The sequence below is a fragment of the Pleurodeles waltl genome, chromosome 11 (assembly GCF_031143425.1).
Source record: "Pleurodeles waltl isolate 20211129_DDA chromosome 11, aPleWal1.hap1.20221129, whole genome shotgun sequence".
Lineage (NCBI taxonomy): Eukaryota > Metazoa > Chordata > Amphibia > Caudata > Salamandridae > Pleurodeles > Pleurodeles waltl.
In genome coordinates this window covers 177264245-177283829 of record NC_090450.1, presented here as the reverse complement: position 1 = coordinate 177283829, position 19585 = coordinate 177264245, and the positions used below count along the sequence as shown (strand labels likewise).

The 19585-nt window shown below is 47.5% G+C and overlaps 1 protein-coding gene across 7 annotated transcripts in view; it reads right to left on the bottom strand.

Moving 5' to 3' along the window:
* Positions 1 to 19585, bottom strand: part of LOC138265564 (von Willebrand factor A domain-containing protein 5A-like) — a 613576-nt gene that overhangs the window by 447337 nt on the left and 146654 nt on the right. For all 7 annotated transcript variants that reach the window (XR_011199384.1, XM_069213382.1, XM_069213384.1 and 4 more), the window contains exon 5: positions 17083 to 17255. Coding sequence is in view for 6 of the 7 variants with exons in the window: in XM_069213382.1 (XP_069069483.1) it covers positions 17083 to 17255 (173 nt within the window). In the remaining variant the exon portion in view is untranslated. The remainder of the gene's footprint in view (positions 1 to 17082; positions 17256 to 19585) is intronic.

Genomic DNA, 19585 nt, shown 5'->3' with positions numbered 1-19585 from the left:
CCCCGACATGCACACACCCCCAACATGCACATATACACACCCCCTACACACACATACACAACGGGGACACATACCCGCACACATACATGCCGACATGCACACCCGCCGAACTAAACACATTGCCCATAGGCACAGCAGCACTCCCCGCCCGCATGCACGCACTCACACACCCCCTCTACACACTCCCACGCACACCCCCATGCACGCACACATCACACAACACCCCCCCACCCCCTCCCCTCACGGACGATCAACTTACCTTGTGCGTTGGTCCTCCGGGAGGCGACGGGAGCCATAGGGACGTGACCGCCAACAGAAGACCGCCAATAGAAGACCGCCACACAGAAATGTGGGTCGTAATTCTGGGGGCGGTGTTCTGCTGGCGTGGCGGTGGAGGTTGACCAGTCTCCACTTTCCCGCCGACCGCCAGTGTGGCTGCTGGCGGTATTCCGGCGGAACGCTCCCAGCGGTCGGAATACGCGCAGCGGCATACCGCCGCGGTCGGCGGTCTTTACCGCGGCGGTAACTCGGCGGTCTTGCGAAAAGACCGCCAAGGTCAGAATGAGGGCCTTTGGCTTGAAATAAGGATGAAATGCATTTTTAAAAAACACTACGATCAAAAAAAGGTATGTAATTCCAAGGATAGAATATTCTTGGCCTAATTATCCAAAGCTTAGATGTACATGGAGGAGTTATACGTGATTTATTCTGTCTTGATGATTGAAAGTTGAACAGACATAAGATGCCATATTTCGTACTGAAGTGGAACAGCACTTTATCCTTGGCGCTTGAGTAGGAGACTTTTAAGGTGTTGCTTAGGGGTTTCTGTATAGGCATATGCCGAGTTCTACGAGAGGTAGGCTACACTCAATTGAAGATGATGGAGACAAGGAGCACACATAGAGATTTTCCACAGGAGCCCTAGTATACAGCTGATATCATCAATAGTAAGCGAAAGGCGGGTGTGATGTTTGACGCTCTTAACAAGTTCCCAGACACTGTACCTATATGGAGATAGATCGATAAACTATTAGCATGGCTGCTAAACTGGGAGCGCTCATAGGATACCATACAGCATATTGTTGCTGCACAAGCTGGAAATATAAGTACCCAGGTTCATATAATTGACGTACCTCTGAGACATATGTGGCATCTATACATCCATGAATAGGCATCTTTTGGAATGTAGCATTTCAGATCTCTCCAGGTAGCATCACGTGTTTATGAAGTTGTCACTGTCTACAGTAAACATCTGGTCTTGAGTTAAAATACAAAATAGGGTAATAACTAGGGCTGGATTGGGTCCCAGCAGAATCCTATCGCTGTAACATGAGACAACCTCTTACAATCAGTGTTCCTAAACTTGTTAGGACTACTGCAGACTGTAAATCGTATAGACTACTTTTGATGATCGCAACCAAACATAAATCATCCCCAAAATATATTAGCCTGTTCCAACTCACCCCCTACTAGCAGAAAAAAACAAAAAAACAACAGATCTTAGCAACTTGGCCTCCCTCTATGATTATCTCAGTAAGAGAATTTATCCAATGTCAATATAATTTCCAGAATCAAAATCCATCTAAAACCGCATCATCCACTTATCCTTCATTCAATCTATCACGGAACTCCTTTGCCTTGATTTCTGGACAACTACTTTCAGTGTTTCTGGGCTCAACAAGAAGACCTGAGCAGCCTTCTGCTGGAAAGGCTGATTCATCTGTGTTAGTTGCCAATGCCTTTTTACTGTGGCAAGACAAAAATCCAGCCTGACAAAAAAACGAATCCTGTCATACATGCCCTTGCAATCTGGATGGTCCAGTTCAAATACTGCCTGCCGAAGTAAGAACTTCTCAAAGAATAGCAAAATTGCCCTTGGCTTGTCATCAGCTTTTAAATGTTAGGCCTGTTGGTTAAAAGGAAACCTAAAAGGAAACCTGTAACTCTGGAAACACACTTTTAAACAATCCCACTATATATTTATGGCCATACGTTCTCTCAACTCCCTAGGCAACCCCCAACACTTTTAGGTTATTATGCCTGAGTGTGTTCTCGAACTCTTCAAGTTTCCCGTGACTGTCAGTAAACTGAGATTCCAGTACCTCAGTCCTGTCCATTGATATCAGCCTCAGACTCCAGGGCTAGCACTCTATTTTCTACCTCCGTCATTCTTTATGAAAACTCCTAGCAAGCTTTAGCAACCTTGTGAACAGCCCCTGCAGCTTCCTATTAGCTGTTTGGGCCCTCCGGCTACCTGCTGAGTTTCCTCGCGGTGGACCATGATATTTTGCCATATTGCCTCAAGTGAAGCCCCCTCATTGGGATTTAACACCCCAGGTCCTTTCTCTCCTAACAAATGACCTTTAATGCCAGAGATGACAGCACAGTCCTAATTTAGACCAGCCCCTAGACCCCCTGTGAATCTAGCCTCCTGCCGAGGCTTCTTCTTTCTGACTATTAGGAAAGGCTCTGACCCAGAAACATCAGGGATCTGGGTTTCATCCCTTCTACCAGCCTGGGTCAAGCCTCGGGCAGGTCTCTTAATAAATTCCACTGCTGACACCCTCGTCACTGCCCCGGCAGCACAAGCAGGACCACTCATCCCTAGGAGTAGTTTGGCCGTCCTACTGCTGCTGGGGCCTGTTCTGCTGATACACGCCTCACTCCTCCCACACTCCACCACAGCAGGCCGGGGCTTTAGGGGCTTGAGCAGCCTTCTGAGCCTTACGGAGCACAAGAGCTGCTCTTACCGCCAGTTTCCCACACAGGAGCCAGCAAAGGGCCTAGCCAAGCTGTTTCCAAGGGAGCCGAAGGAACTCCCAATCCCGAGATCAGGAGAAAAATGCACCAGACTTCTGTTCTGATAGTTGCAAAATCTATCCCCCGCTAAGGAACGAGGAAGGGGCCAGAACATGCTGGCACGCCACTGTTTAGTCCGGGAGGAGGACGGAACAGCCGTCTCACATGGCCGCCATCTTGCCTACATACCACTTTTGATGATTAATATGGGAAGAAAAGACTATAACATTACAACAGCTTCATGTGACCCAGACTCTGATCTATGATGATCAGTCCAGCTTCATTCCTCACAAGGCCATTATTAATGCAAAATGACTTAATTAAAAATGATTAATGAGTGTTTATGTGAATTTGTTAGAAAATGATTAACGTAGGAAAATAAATGTGCACGTTTGAAATTGTGACCTCGGAGACTGTCCACCAAGATTCACGAATGTACTAATAAAATGACTAGCATACATGAAATATAGAAAAACGTATACAGATAATGTAGTAATGTGTCATACTGAGAGATATAACCTATGTTTTGCAATGATGGTAGACCTTAACTTAGCTAATGTCTTGGCATAGTTTTACCAGGCCTCATGCAGAAGCTGTATTTATTTGCGTTTAATGGAAAATGCTGGCAAGCTGAACTAACCGTGAACTGCTCATTGTTTAATCAAATTTGCTTAGCTGGAACCTCTACTTAAACCAATGGACAGGAGATGATAGAACTAGAATTGTAGCGATTAAGAGTGTAAAGCGCACTGAGTGTACTTCCCCAGGACTTGAACAATTAAGGCACTGACTGGAGAAGATGCAACATTTTCGATACCTGACGAGCCGGACAATGAGGACATCGTAAAGCGGACCAATCAACGACATGAGAACAGTGAAATATTAGAATTCATAGATTTGGAATAAAACAATAATTGGGTAGAGTCATAACTGGTGATTAATTGACCGATTGGAAATTGGGGGATAGTCTGGGTAACTTCGATATAACAACGTGACAGAGAGACAGAGATTACACCACTGGAGAGAGAGATGTCAGATGCCAGACGCAGATGCTAGATGTTGCTAAGGCGATTCGAGATTCTGTCATTGGGCTCATACTTTTGTGAGTGTGATGTGATGCTGACTGACTGATGGCCTTTAGGACGAAGACTCACTCTGTTGCTGATCCATACTGAGGTAGATATGATAATGTGACTGAATATAACTTTATGCCTTTTCTTTCTAGGTACCAACTGCGCTGTCTAAATAGGTATCTTAGCTAGACGGTTTGTCCAAAATTCTTGATCTAAATTGTTTGCATGAAGTCCCACATGCTGATGCTAATCTGGACTAGATGAGGTTTCTCTTATATGACAATCGGACTGACTTAAGAGACAAATGATTAACGGACTGTTTTGCTGAACTCTATGAAGAGGGGAAACTTATTACCTTTGATCTTTCTATTGAATCTTACTAATGCCTTAGAATATGTTTTGATGCAATTTTTTTTTTGGTGTCCTCATTCGCTTTATATACTTCCATTCTGATAAAATAGGGCCCGTGTTCCAGTGTTTTTGTCCCTGGAGGGGTCCAAGCAATCATTATAGGAAGTCTGGGAAGGAGAAGACATATTTATCTGTGAAAACCCTTCCACAGACATATCTCTTTCCATATGACGTAATCATCGGACATCAAAGAAAGGGGAAACACTCTGGTCCACCCAGCTTACCCAAGGTCTTCATAATTTTTATATATCTCTTGCACAGGACCGGCTAAAGTCTAATTTACATATTTTAATTACAGCATACAGCCATTCTGATCGAGTAGGTGGATTTGAGCATATCCAATGTCTACAGATCTCCGGCCTACCCAACAATATCAGAAAAAAACAATAAAATTTCTATTATAACCAGACAAATGATGTATCCCGGGGGACCAGCCAACAGAATTAGTTTTGGGGTACATCTTAACTGTAGCTTTAATACTTTACCTAAAATTTCAACAACCTCTGCCTAGAAACCCAAAAGCTGAGGGCAGAACACAAACATGTAGACATCATCAGCCCCAGTCAGACCACATTTCCTACAAGCCGTATCCTCTTCTGAGCTGAATTTAGCTATTTTCATTGTAGTGTAGGATATCCTATGTAGCACAAAAAGGTGGTTCTTTCTCAGGAATGCAGGCTTCACCACCTGACAAAGGAGCTGCCAAGAAGTTGACCATAGTCTGGAGATCTCTTCGCTCCTGGCCAAATCATCCAATAAGGAACCGTGAAAGTCCTGATCCAAACTATCTAAAAAAAATCTATAATAGTTTGCTACTTCTTTCCTAGCAACTGGACCATTAATCAGCAACTCCTCTAGTTCATTTGTATCAGTTTCTATTTCTCGCAGTGAATAAGCCCAACTTTGTAATTGATAATACTTAAACCTAGATAGTAAGCCCTGTGTCACTATCGCAAATTCCACCCAAGATTTTAATTTCCCTTCTTAAAATACCTGGCCCCACTCCACAATGCCTACTTCCTTCAAGGGTAGCAATAAGGAATCCTTAAGGCATTCTGGAGTGCCTGGGGAGCCCCATATAGGAGCATAAGCACTATAAAAAGATAAATTAGTAATGTTCCTTATCTGTGCCCACAGTAAAGTGTCCACTTGTAACGTTTTCAATCTTACTGTTTTGTAAAAGTTAGGATGACCAAATTTGTACATAACTTTTTGTCCGTCTCTCCTCTCACATTTTAACATGACCCCCTTCGGGTGACTACCCTCCATCCCTGATAGTAAATCACTTGCATTCTTTAACTGGAAGGCCCAAGCATATAACTGGATATCAGGCAACGCAATGCCTCTTTTATTATATTTCCTTCTAAGCTTCTTTCTGGCGGTCCTAACCCCCTTAGAAGACCAAATAAAACTATCAATTCTTGCCTGAAGTTTTTGTATCCCTGTTTTCTTAAAATGTAACAGAATCATATTAAAAAGAAAAATAAGCTTGGGAAGAATATGAATTTTTGTTAAATTTACTCTTCCGTATAAGGTCAAAGGTAGATGCGACCAACTCAACAAAAGTTTATTTATCTCTCGCGCCACACATTTTAGATTTTCTAATGGAATATCCTCTAAGTTATTACAGATCTTAATGCCCAAATATTTTATCTAATTTTTTATTAACCTGTGTTTTTCATTCATATTCCACGTCATAATTTCTGTTTTAGCCATATTCACAGCGTACCCTGACACCTGTCCAAAGTCTACCGTCAAAGACTCAAGTCTTTCTGGCGCGAAACAAGTTTTCAGTAAAAATCATAATATCATCTGTGTATAAGGAAATTTTCTTCTCCCAGCCCATATAAGTAAATGGCTTGATTAGAGAATCCTTTTTTATCATAAGAGCCAATGGTTCTATATAAAGATTAAATAACAACGGGGCTAGGGGGCAGCCCTGCTTAGTTCCCCTTGTAATAGAGAAAGGCGTAGTTAAGTTACCATTAAACACTAGTCTGGCTGATGGAGTTTTATAAATACTTTCCAAAACCCCACGGGAGTTCACTCCAAAATTAAGAGGTTCTAGGATAGAGTTTAGATATTTCCAATTTACTCTATCAAACGCTTTAGTAGTGTTTAATGTTACAACTGCCAACATTAATTTGCATGCTTTTGCTAAATCAATTGCCCTGATCAGCTCATGAGACAACTCAAGCATATATCTACCCTTTAAGAAGCCCTTCTGATCACCCTGAATAAATCCCCTCATTTCTATGCTCAACCTATTAGCCAGAATACTAGTAAATAATTTATAATCATTATTTAACAGGGAGATTGGTCTATATGATGCACAAGATAAGGGATCCTTCCCTGGTTTAAAAATAAGGGTAATCACTGCTTCATTCCAAGATTTTGGAAGGGGGCTCTCTCCCTTGAAAATAACATTAAAAAGATTTATTAAAACCGGATTTACTACTGTTTGCATTTTTAAATAAAATTCAATTGGTGAGCCATTGGGCCCTGTTCCCTTCCCCTTTTTACATTTAGAAATAACCTGAGCTAACTCTCCCAATAGAATCTCCTCCTCCAGGGATACCTTCCCTTCATCGGCAAGTTTTCTCAACTGTAAATCCTCGAAGCCTTGCAGCTTGTCCGCGGGTGTACTTGGTAAATCTTCTGTATACAAAGACTCAAAGAAACTCACAAATGTATTCTGCACCTCAGAAGCCTCTCTCAGAATCTCCCCAGTAGTAGAATCCCTTATCTCTACTACCTAATTTCTTGCAAGATGTGACTTAACCTTCCACACCGATATCTTCACCACACTTTCACCATACTTAAACTGAGCTAGTTTACTTGCATCCCACTTTCCTTTCACTCTAGCTTCTATCACGGCTACCAGCGAGGCCTGTTTAGATAACAATTCAAGCCATGTAGATTCTTCATTCTTCCCTTCCCTCTGTAATTTTCCCAACCTTTGTTCTAAACACGCTATATCCTATTCAAGACTCTGTATTACCTTGCTATAATCTCTATTTTTCTGAGCGGACAGGCTAATCAAATTCCCCTGATAAAAGCCTTATAAGAGTCCCAGACCACATGGGGAGCCGCCGAATTAATATCAAACTAAAAAAAAGACTTAGGCCCTCATTATGACATTGGCGGTAAGTACCGCTTACCACCTTGCTGACTGCCGCCAACATACCACCGCCGCAGCGGATTACCGCCACCCATATTATGACACACACATAGCAATCCCTCACTATACAGCCATACACACAAGTCCGCTAGCCCAAACGTCAGTGCTAAATTGGCAGCAGCAAAACCCACACCGTTACGCCAACAGAACTACGCCCACAGCATTATGACCCACGAATCACCACAGTGGACATTCAACGGCGGTAAACCATTGGCACTACATACCGCAGTGCTCAAAATACACAAAACCTAACAAAGCAACACCACATTAGACAATTTGAATAACACAAACCTGACACACATACACACACCACACCCATAGCACTATAAAACAAACACCCACATTACCCACAACCCTTTACAAATACAAACGATTGCCACAAGAGAGATAGCAGGACCACAGACAAGACCACAGCCACACACCACCATTACCTATACACTATCCACACACTGTACATCACACACCCCAACAGATCACCACACACACCCTCACCCACACCACTCACACAAAACCCATGGCACCACAGCGACACCCCAGGTTCTCAGAGGAGGAGCTAAGGGTCATGGTGGAGGAAATCATTTGGGTAGAGCCACAGCTATCCACAGCACCCCAGAACAAGGGATGACATCAGGAAGAGGTGGAACAACCTACAGGGGAAGGTGCGTTCTACAGCAGCAAGACACCAAATAGCTGTACAGAGGACTGGCGGTGGACCCAACCTCCTCCCACACAACTAACAACATGGGAGAAGCAAGTCTTGGCAATCATGCATCCTGAGGGCCTGGCAGGAGTAGGAGGAGGGCTGGACTCTGGTAAGTCAAATCTCAATTACTATCACCCCCTACCTGCATGCCATCACATACCCCTACCCTTACCCTCACTCCCATCACTCCACCACCTCCCACACACCCCTCCATCACAACCCACCCATCCCAATACCAAGCCCTACATTTAACACCAATGTATTGACCCCCATCACAGACCTGCATGGACACCCATCACTAAAGCATGCACACTAGAGAGAATCACCTAGCCCACAAAATAAATACTCACACAAGGCAAAGCTGACAGGGCAATAACAACCATAGATGGCAACACACCCATGAACAAGATGGCACACACAGAAACAAAACCACAGCATTTACATCCCCATAAGTCCCCCACCCAACGTCACCGGAGAGGAGGTGCCAGCAACATCCAGTCCCCCCCAGAAGAGGCCCACAGTGATGACAGCAGCCCTGGACGCCTGGATCTGGATGAGCAACCTGGCACATCAGGGATCTCCGGACAGTTGGTAACCCAGGCACAATACCATTCCACCACAGAGCCTCCCCCCTCAGGAAACACCAGCACAGTACCCCTCTGTCCCCAGGACACGTCAATTAGCAGTGTGTCCACCACTACAGGGAACCCTGGCCACCCCACAAACAGGACGATCAGGGACCTGGGGTAAGTGGCAGTGGGCACACGGTTCAGGGGACAGAGGCACAGGGCAACAGGGAAGCTGGGAGGACTGCTGTGCGACAGGGTGAGGACAGGGAGGAGGACTGGGAGCATACCACCATTCCCAGGACACAATGGGGCAGATACTGGACAAGTTGCAGGAGGCCCAGCGGATGCAGGAGGGACAGTACCTGGGGATCAGGGAGAACTTGAAGGAAATCAACACCACCGTGGTCACCATTGCAGGGGTGCTGGCAGACAAGGCCAACACCATGAGGGAGGCAGTGGCACACCAGCGGGCCCCTGACACTAGCCAAACCGATGAACAGCCTTCCACCTTTGCTGTCACTAGTGGACAGGAGGCCCCACCACAGGAACAATAGGACACCAGCGCTCCACCCCCTGTAGAAGGAGAACAACCCCCCAAACAGTCCCTGCGATCCAGGCAGAAGCCAGAGACTAATGGCAAGACCCCCGCCAGGAAATATGACTCTCCTGATTGTCACCCTTGTGTCCCACTGTCACCCTGTCCACCTTAAACTGCTATTGCTCCTCTTCCTATGCCCCCGTGGACAATGCACCCATGATACAAATAGACTGGACTATATCTTGGACATTTCTCCACCATTACCCCAGCCCACTGTACATCCCCCTCTACTTATTAGCACTTAAAAACACATCATTTACATAAATACAAGTATGGAGTCTGTCAAATGATTGAAATATGTATTTGTTTAACAAGCTTTAAACACTGCAATACAACTGTACAGTAATGTATACATAGGAATGACCTGTAGTTGGCTGCAATCAACACACCAGGAGCGATAGTGGAACACAAATATCTGGAAATAGAGATGGCAAAGGGTACAGTAAGTGGCCATAGAAGTGGGAAAATCATCCTGCCAGTGACAATGTCAAACACAAAACAGTCAATGTAAAGTGAAATTACAGTGTCTTACCTGTGTATCATTGGAAGTATCGCCGTATTATTGCACTTCTGTTGTCCTCATCCTCTGCCTCCTCATCTTCACTGTCCACAGGGTCCACTGCTGCCACACGCCCATCTCCAGCCTCATCCTCCTGCAGAAAAGGCACCTGGCGACTTAAGGAAGGTTGTGCAACATACAGCATGCCATGATGATCTGCTACACCTTCTTGGGTGAGTAATACAGGGATCCACCTGTTAGATGGAGGCAACGAAACCTGGCCTTCAGGAGGCTGAATGTCCTTTCTGTTATTCTTCTTGTTCGCCCATGTGCCTCATTGTAACGTTCCTCTGCCCTTGTCCTGGCATTCCTCACAGGGGGAAGTAGCCATGAGAGGTTGGGGTAACCAGAGTCACCTGCAAACATCAAGGGACAACTGTTAGACACACACTAACCCTTAGGGCCCACACCATACCCATATACCAACACCTACTGGGTGGGAACCAGGGCTCATCTATTAGCCACACCTGGTGCCTCTGGAGTTGAGCCATCACATATGGGATGCCGCTATTCCTCAGGATAAAGGAATCATGCACAAGCCCAGGATACTTTGCATTGACATGGGAGATGTACTGGTCCACCAGGCACACTATCTGCACATTCATGGAGTGAAAGCTCTTTTGATTTCTGAACACCTGTTCATTTCTCCGGGGGGGAGGGGAACAAATGCAATATGTGTACCATCTATTGCCCCAATAATGTTTGGGGATATGTCCCATTGCATAGAAATCTTCTTTCACTGTGGCCAAATCCTCGACCTGGGGGGAAATGATGTAGCTGCAAATGTGTTTAATCAGGGCAGACAACACTCTGGTCAGCACTATTGAGAACATTGGCTGAGACATTCCTGCTGCCAAGCCCAGTCACCTGGAAGGAGCCAGTTGCCAGGAAATGGAGCACTGATAAGACTTGCACAAGAGGGGGGATGTCGATGGGCTGACAGATAGAAGATATCAGGTCAGGTTCCAATTGGGCACACAGCTCTGTGGTTGTGGCCCTGTCCAGTCTATAGGTGAGGATAATGTGCCTGTCTTCCATTGCTGCCAAGTCCACCAGGGGCCTGTACATGGGGGATGTCTCCATTTCCTATTCATCCGCAGCGGTTGCAATCTAGGGGGCAAACGGTGAGCAGCTGGTCAGTATTCGATGTTTCCAAACACTACACTGCATTTCATGTTGTGACTGTAACAGTATATTGTTGGATAGGCCCAAATGGTGCCTATGTGTACTGTGACACAGTTAGGTGCCATGGCCTGCCCACCTCCCCTGAAATAGCGTCGGCCTGTCCTTTATGGAGGAACAGGTGGAAATGAGGTAATTCCGCTGACGTTGTGTGCCATTGTGGGAGGCAATCGATGACCGCCGTGCAACTCCTCATTGGATACCATTGGGCCCTATTGGTTACAGTGGCCAATGGTGAGCACGATGCATGGGGCATGAATGCATGGAGTGCTGTGTGTGAGGGCCTTGTTTAGGGGGGGCTGGTGGAAGGGCCCTGGGCAGCGTGCCAAATGTATGGTGGGCAATGTCTGTGCGTAAGGGGATGTGAGGACTATGGTGGGCCATGAGTGTTACAGGCAGGACGGTCTGACTGATACCTTTTCCTATGTCTATTTCTCTGCAGGTCAGTGCCCATCAAAAAAAGGGCATATGGCATGCCATCGCCAAGGACGTGCGGACTCTGGGGGTCTACGGCAGGCGGAGCACCCATTGTCGCAAAGGGTGGGAGGACATGAGACGCTTGGCACAGAAGACGGCGGAGGCCCAGCTGGGGATGGCCTCCCAACGAGGAAGGGGTGCCCATCGAACCCTGACCCCCCTGATGACCCGCATACTGGCGGTGGCCTATCCGGAGCTGGATGGGCACTTGGGGCCATCACAGCAGCCACAAGGGGGTGGGTACAGTGCCCCAATATATGACTTGCGCGTGGTGGGGTGGCATCCGGGTGGGGGATGTGGGCCTGTGGGTCCCCCTAGGCCAGGCGGAACATTGCAGGGTAGGGCCCATGTTCGGCAGGGTCTGATGTACACCTTCTCCAACCAAGCTAGTAGACATCCACTACTGGGCAGGTGTCTGTGGGTCTCAGATATGCTGCAATTGGCATTAGGTATCCTCGTCCATGGGCTGGTGACTAGCATTGTGACTGTTAGTGCATTGCCTACGGCGTAGGGCTGTTCCCTGTGTGTGTGTCATGTACGCCATCAGTGGTGTTGTTGCCACCATTGACCAAGGGTATCCTTTGTCTCTCCCCCCTTTTTGTTCTGTCACCCTGTCCTTATGTGTATTAGCATCATCTGGCAGAAGAGCAGAGGCACTGGCGACGGGGAGAGCTGCATCCCACAGTGCCCAGGAGGCCGAATCCACTGACTGTGAGGGCACCCGTGGGACGGAGGGCGAGGGGAGCACCACGGCAGGGACTGGAGGGGACAGTTCTGACAGTGATACCTCCTTCGATGGAAGCTCACTGGTGGTGGCGGACACCTCTGTGCCCACCCCAACTACAGGTACAGCTGCCACCCCTGTACCAGCACCGCCCACCCAGCAGTCCCTCAGAGTGTTTCCCATGCCTGCACACCCACGATGGTGGGCATCTCCTTTGCCCCAGGCACCTCAGGCCCTGCACCAGTTAGCCCTGCTGCCCTGAGTGAGGAGGCTATTGACCTCCTGCGATCCATCTCTGTTGGACAGTGAACCATTGTGAATGCCATCCAGGGGCTGGCAGCCCATTTGCAACAAACAAATGCATTCCTGGAGGGCATTCACTCTGGCATGGCGGCCCAACAGAGATCAATCCAGGTTCTTGCCTCCTCCCTGATGGCAGCCATTATCCCTGTTTCTAGCTTCCCCCTCCAACTTTCTCTGCCCAATCCCCTTCCCCTCAACCTCAACCTATCCCAAACACACAGGCAGACCAGCATGCACCCAGGACAACACACAGGAGTGGTTCAGGCAAACACAAGCACCACATATCATCACACAGGCACTCAGACAAACACCATCCAGATGCACACATACCAACACCCACTGCCTCCACTGTGTCCCCCTCCTCCTCCTTGTCCACTTCCCTCCCAGTAGCATCTACACCCACACCTGCATGCACTACATCCTCATCCACTACCACCATCACGCCTATCATTACACGCCCCTCACTGGCAGTCACCACCCCCACATCTATGCACACGTCCCCTGTGTCCTCTCCCACTGTGTCTGTGCCCCCTCTTCCCAAAGTACACAAACGCAAGTACTCAGACACCGACCAGCCATCCACCTCACAACAGCATCCAGCCCATACACCTGCACCCAAACACAGCAGACACCTCCTATAACCACTTCCTCTTCCTCCACTCCCAAACCCTCACCCTCTTCCCGCCCCAATGTTGGCCCTAAGAAGCTTTTCCTCTCACCCCCTTGACCTCTTCCCTACCACTCCCCCCCCGTCCTTCTCGTCAGGCCAGGATGGTCAGAACCCAGGCGAGCACCTCTGCCACCCAGTCCACGGCCACAGTAGTGTCAACGGCTACTGCTGGTGGGAGAGGATCCCGGGCACCAGGCAGCAACACTGACAGGGTGCCTGCACCAGGTGCATCAAGGAAGGGCAAGGAGGCACCATAAGCTGCGACAGGGAAGGGTAAGGAGGCAACACCAGCAGCGTCGAGGAAGGGCAAGGAGGCACCACCAGCATCGTCTAGGAAGGGCAAGGAGGCACCACCAGCTGCAGGTGGGAAGGGCAAGCGGCAATCCCCGGCTGCTGACAAGGAAGGGCAAGGGGCCTGCACCAGCAGGCAGGAAGGACAGGAGGCCTGGTGTTGGGACTCATTCTGATCCCCCACCACCAACCATGGTGGTTCAGCCATCCGAGGCTGCAGGGGAAGGGCTGGAGCCTCCCCCCACCACTGCCAGCAATGCCACCAGCACTGCCAGCGGCAGCAGCCCCAGTGGGCACCATTCCGAGGCTGCAGGGAGTGGGCTGGAGCCTCCCCCCACCACTGCCACCAGTACTGTCACCAGCACCGCCACCAGCACTGCCACCAGCACCACTGCCAGCAGCAGCAGCCCCAGTGGGAAGCCGTCTGAGGCTGCAGAGGATGGGCTGGAGCCTCCCCCCACCACTGCCAGCACCGCCACCAGCACCACTGCCAGCAGCAGCAGCCCCAGTTGGCAGACATCCAAGGCTGCAGGGGGAGGGCTGGTGCCTCTCCCTACCACTGCCAGCACTGCCCCCAGCACTGCCACCGGCACCACTGCCAGGTGCCCCAGTGGGCAGCCGTCTGAGGATGCACAGGATGGGCTGGAGCCTTCCCCCACCATTGCCAGCACCGCCACCAGCACCAATGCCAGCAGAAGCCCCAGTGGGCAGCCGTCCAATGCTGCAGGGGATGGGCTGGAGCCTCCCCCCACCCATGCCAGCCCCGACACCAGCACCGCCACTGCCACCACTGAGCAGCTGTCACTGTTGGCGGACAGTGTCTAGTCCTGTGTCCAAGGGGTGTTGTACAGTCCTGGCCCTTGCAAATCCTGTGGGTCTGACACCCAGGTGACAAAGTCCTTTATTTGGCTGTATAAGTAAGAAATGTCACCAGGGTCCTCCTAGGTTTGGTTCTATTTGCCATTTTCTGGAGAGGATCTTGATGCATGCGCTGTATATCACTACTCAGTAACGCCTCTGCCCCTTCCCAGGCCCAGCTCTGTATCAGTCAATCTATCAAAAATGCCTTAATATCTTTACCTTCTTTCCAACCTCTCAGACCCCTGTTTGTTCTTGCCCTTCAGTTCATCTATTTCCTGCCTACTCTTCGCCGAGGCATCTTTTAACTGTTCAACTTGAGTTTCCAAGGCCTGAGTTCTTTGAGTCAAAAGGTCTAGCTTATTTGCTAAACCTTCACAGACTTTCTGGATCTCCTTCTGATTAGCTTGAGAGACTAAAAAACCTTCCCTGACTTCCTTTGTTAGGGAGTGAAGCAAGGATTCTAAAGAGCCCGGCTGAGGGGTCAATGTATTAATCTCATCAGGGAACACACTCTGGGGTCCTACAAACTCCACTGAGATCAGATGTTCTGAGTCAATTCCACCAGGGCATTCCAAAGAATCTCTTGGCTCCTTCACCAAAAGGTCCAATGACTGCACCGGACCCCCTAGGAAGGGCAAACTGGGATCCACCCCCCCGGCAGCCATAGAGCACTGAGGTGTCAGAGAAATCAGAGATATATTCATTTGCCCTTCACCTACCCCCTCCATCTCACCATGCAACCCTTTACCCAGTACAGAGGCCGGGGGGTAGAAGGGGATGCCATAGAACCAACTAGGTTTTGTGCTTTAAAGTAAGACCTCAATGAGGGGGTAACTCCCTGCTGTCGTGCAGTAGAGGTCTGATTTTTCTTTCTCCCCCGTGATGTTGTCTGGTTCGGGGATTTCTTTTGACCCGGAATAGTTTTAAATTCTTTGGGAGGATTTTCCCTAATGCCTCCCTGACACCCAGAGGCACTCCTTTCACTGGGAAGGTCCCCTTTTCTTTCCACCATCTGCCGAGGTAAAGAATTCCCCCTTAACTCGCCCAGTATAATAGTATTCAAGATGGTGTTCCCTCTTCCCCACTTCTGAAAAATTGGGGTTCACTTATCTGGCAGTGTAGGCTCCTCCAGTACACAAGGGAAGGAGAGCGTCTCTTCTCCCTTATTTGCTGCAACCAACTCTCTCCGTCTGCCTCGCAACGTTCCTCTACTGGTGCTGCCTCTGCCAGGAATGCTCCCAGTTACTCCCCTCAGCGCAACCCTGGATGTGACGGTCCTGACCCTCCTCACCTCCAGGGCGAATCTCTTCCATTGACCTCCACTCTCCCTCGTCGTCTAGTCCGTCAATTACGACGTCCCGATCCGGGGAACTCTTCGCATCGGGACACACTCGGGGTGGCATGCGCTGCAGAAAAAAGAGGTAAGACCTGGGGAAAAGCGGGAAGGAAGCCCTCTTTACTTTAATTCGGGCTCCTCCACTCCACCTCTATATCCCGGGGCCCATCAAGTGCTGCGACCCGCTCAGCAGCGTCTCTGCTGCTGTCTGCCAGCCGCCATGTTCTCCCAACGCTCCCTTGATGCAGGTTTTGGTTAGATTGTGTTTTTGGCACCTTATAATAACTAAGATGGAATTCTTTTGATTTGATTTGAATTTGTGTGGAATTAATCTTATGACTTAGTATTGTAACAAATAGGGAAATAAAAAGCACGAAATGTATAACAAGTTGTGGTTATTCATGACTGGATGGTTATGGGCATTGTAGTCATTTTATTAATTGCCGATTGATGACTAATGTTATTGATCTATGTATTGATCATTGGAGTACCAGCCATACCCTAGCTAGGATACTCCATGTGAATCAAAAGGTTCATCGACCTATGCGCGTCCCCTTGTAAGTTTATTTATTAAGGACCAGGCGCGCTAGCACCATTAAGCAGTATCTGACCCTCAGTAAAAAGGACTGTGTAGTAGCTTCCTTCGACACTGAAAATTCCTTCGGTCCTGTCAGCTGGGAATTCCTTTTCTGTTCATTGGACTGGCATAGCATTGGCCCTTATTTCACTGGGTGAATTAAATTATTGTTGACTGCTGGAAACGTAGAATTAGGACAGGAGGAGTGATGTCTGAGGACCGCACTCTGATGGGAGGCACTTAGCAGATGCACTTTGATCAGAGATGCACTGGAAATGAGCTGCTCATGGCAATACTCAGGAAGACTATGCAGGTTGGGGAGTATAAGTGGCTATGCAATCCGTATGTTCTTCCTTCATGCAAATGACACTTTGGTATATTTAAGTGAGTCTCAATGTATACTGTCCTTTCTTCTGAAAAAGATAGAGCTGCATGATGGCCAGTCAGGTCCACAAAAGAACGGGTGGAAATCACACCTCGCCCCTAAGGTCTTGTAAAGCAGCTCACATCTCAAAAGTCACTTATAGTGCCAAACTAGAAGCAAGAAGGTCATAAGTTGCACTATAGCTCACATTCCAAGATATTCGTATTACAGAGTAGAGGCTGGCACCCAACATCCTCACACCTAACCAGAATGTCTGTTCAACTGCTAGCTATTATTATTTGTGGTAAACATACTGTTTTTATTGTTATTGCTGATTAGCACCTATTAAGCATACAATACTATTATTAGTTAGTAAAGAGAGGAGCCTGGCAGAGGTTCTTTACCTGGGCAGATGTTTTGTCCTCCTTAAGATAATCTATGGGAGTCAAGTCACAGTTGGACTGCACTCGATTGACACCATAAGGGGACATGATGTTTGCAGTCATTTTAAGAGAATAGGGAAGTTTTTCTGTTGGCACACGAGGAATATTGGTGGTGACACTCTTCATTTCAACGTCTGTAACAAAAAAAGACATGCGAAACAAATTGAGAGATTTAAATTGAGAAGATATGTTAATGTTTTCGAATTCAAATGAACATTACTTATTGGAAACCTCAGAAAACATCAATCATCATAAAATCAGGCTCTTTCTAGTTACACGAAGAATTATGACTCAACAATCTTTATTCGATCAATGTTTGATAATACAATTAAAATAAAAACAATAAAATAAATAGTAAACGAGACACAGAATAAAATACAGATAAAAAAATATATGAAAAGCTCTTTACGCCACAACAGATGCCCTCTGCTTTATGGTACGCTGAATGTAAACAGAAGTAGCAAAACAGATCCTCACAGTTAACAATGATTGCAAAAAGATGTCTGGCCGTCACAAGGGCATGGAGATAGATTGGTAAAATAGGAACACTGAAGGCGGGAGGCTAAAAAGTGATCTGTGCTGAGCATAAATCTTACTACCAAACATCTGTGATACTGGCTACTCGCTCATGTTAAATACGGCTCGATGCCGTTGCAGGTGGAGATCTCAGCATATGCCTGGACAGTTGACAGGCCAGCCTCCTTCTGCACTCTCTCGTCTGTGCATCTGGATAAAAGCTTGTTTTTCGGGGTGCTTACAAAGCTTGCATTCAAGCGTACAGGGGAGCTGAAATTATCTTCCTGGACCAGACTGAGACAAATGTTACAAATATACCTTATCCAAGGGATTTTTTAGCATTGATTCAAATTAGGCAGTCAATAAGCTGCCTTTTAACTGCCCGGTTAAAAAAGGTTTGACTCCTTGCCAAGTCCTAAACCACAGGATGGGTTGCATCGTGTCACTAATGCACCCTAACCCAACCTCGCAGTGTATATAAAAGAGCTGGTGAAGTTGGGGATGCTCAGCAGTCTCTTGATAAAACAATTCTCAATCCTTTCCAACCCCACCTGATGCACCAAACACCTGCCCTGTGAGAAGCAATGGCACAGCATTATGCTTTACAAATGGCTGTGAGTTAATCGATGGGCTACCTGACGAATCTGGTGGCGAAACTAAGGACAGTCTCAACCCAGTCCTTAATTTGTAAATGAAAACGTGCCGGAGCTCAGAGCTCTTCTCTGAAACACGCAGCTGCTGCAATTAAATGTGCGAGCACGAAATACTGAGGCAGCGTAATCTGGAAGCCATCTCGGGCCTCTTCAGTACATCTAAAGCCACTCCCTGCCCCTTCAGCTCACTGTTATTGTGACGCTTTTTCGTTTTTCTCTTCCTCCGTCTTTCCCAAATGTGTCTTTTGCTCGCAGCAAATGCTTGAGGCAGAATAATAGGCACCGGCCCTCAAAAACCGGAAACAACAAGCACAAATTAAGCACTGTCTCAACCTGCTTTGGAGAGTGCTGCAACTCTACTGGTTTTACTGGGCACCAGGTAAGATTCTTATCAAAAGGAATTCCAAGGTAAGAGAATGTGGGAACAGTCATGACTTTTTATTTTTAACTGTGAAGACTAGACTCCTTCTTCCATCACCAAAAACCATGACATGAGTTTTAGACTGATTAACTCACAGGCCCAAACTTGCCATGGCAGAAACTGCAGAAGTGGTCCAGCAAGCGCTGCAAATCAATAGCCGTCCTTGCAATTAGAACTGTGTCGTCAGGATAAATCAGGGCATGGACACTGCTATCTCCTATACAAGGACAGTCTGCACCAAAATCTAAAAGTTGTTCTTCAAGATAAAAAAGAAATGGGCCAAGAGCACAGCCCTGGCAGACTCCGTCAAAATGGAAGGCTGCAGTTGTCTCCCCCAAATGGGCCATATCTGACACTGGCAGTTACTTCGTTGTGGAGTTCTCTTAGGAAGTTGACAATTTTCTGATCTATCCCCATGTCAGACATAATGCTCCACAATTTGGTTCTATTTACAGAATCGAAAGCGTAACTCAGATCCATGAATGGCAGATACAGCCTGCCCTTTCTAGACACCATGTATTTGTTGATTAAAAGATATAGGGTAAGAGCCTGCTCGACTGTCTCCTGACCAGGACAGAACCCAAACTGAAGCTTTGAGAGCACGTTTTGCTCACGAGTCCATGTTTGTAATGGTCCAGCAATATTCTCTCCATACTTTTAGTGGTCAAATTTATCCGTGAAATGCGGTGATAACATTGTGGGTCACTTTTAGAGCCTTTTTTTAAAATAGGAACTATGGTGACATGCAACCAGGCATTCGGCGGGCCTACTGGTAGAAAAGCATTGAGAACGTTGGTTAGGAGTGGGGTCCACAGCAGTATATTGGCCTTGAACAGATCAGAAAGAATCTCATCTGGGCTACTGCTCGCTACTG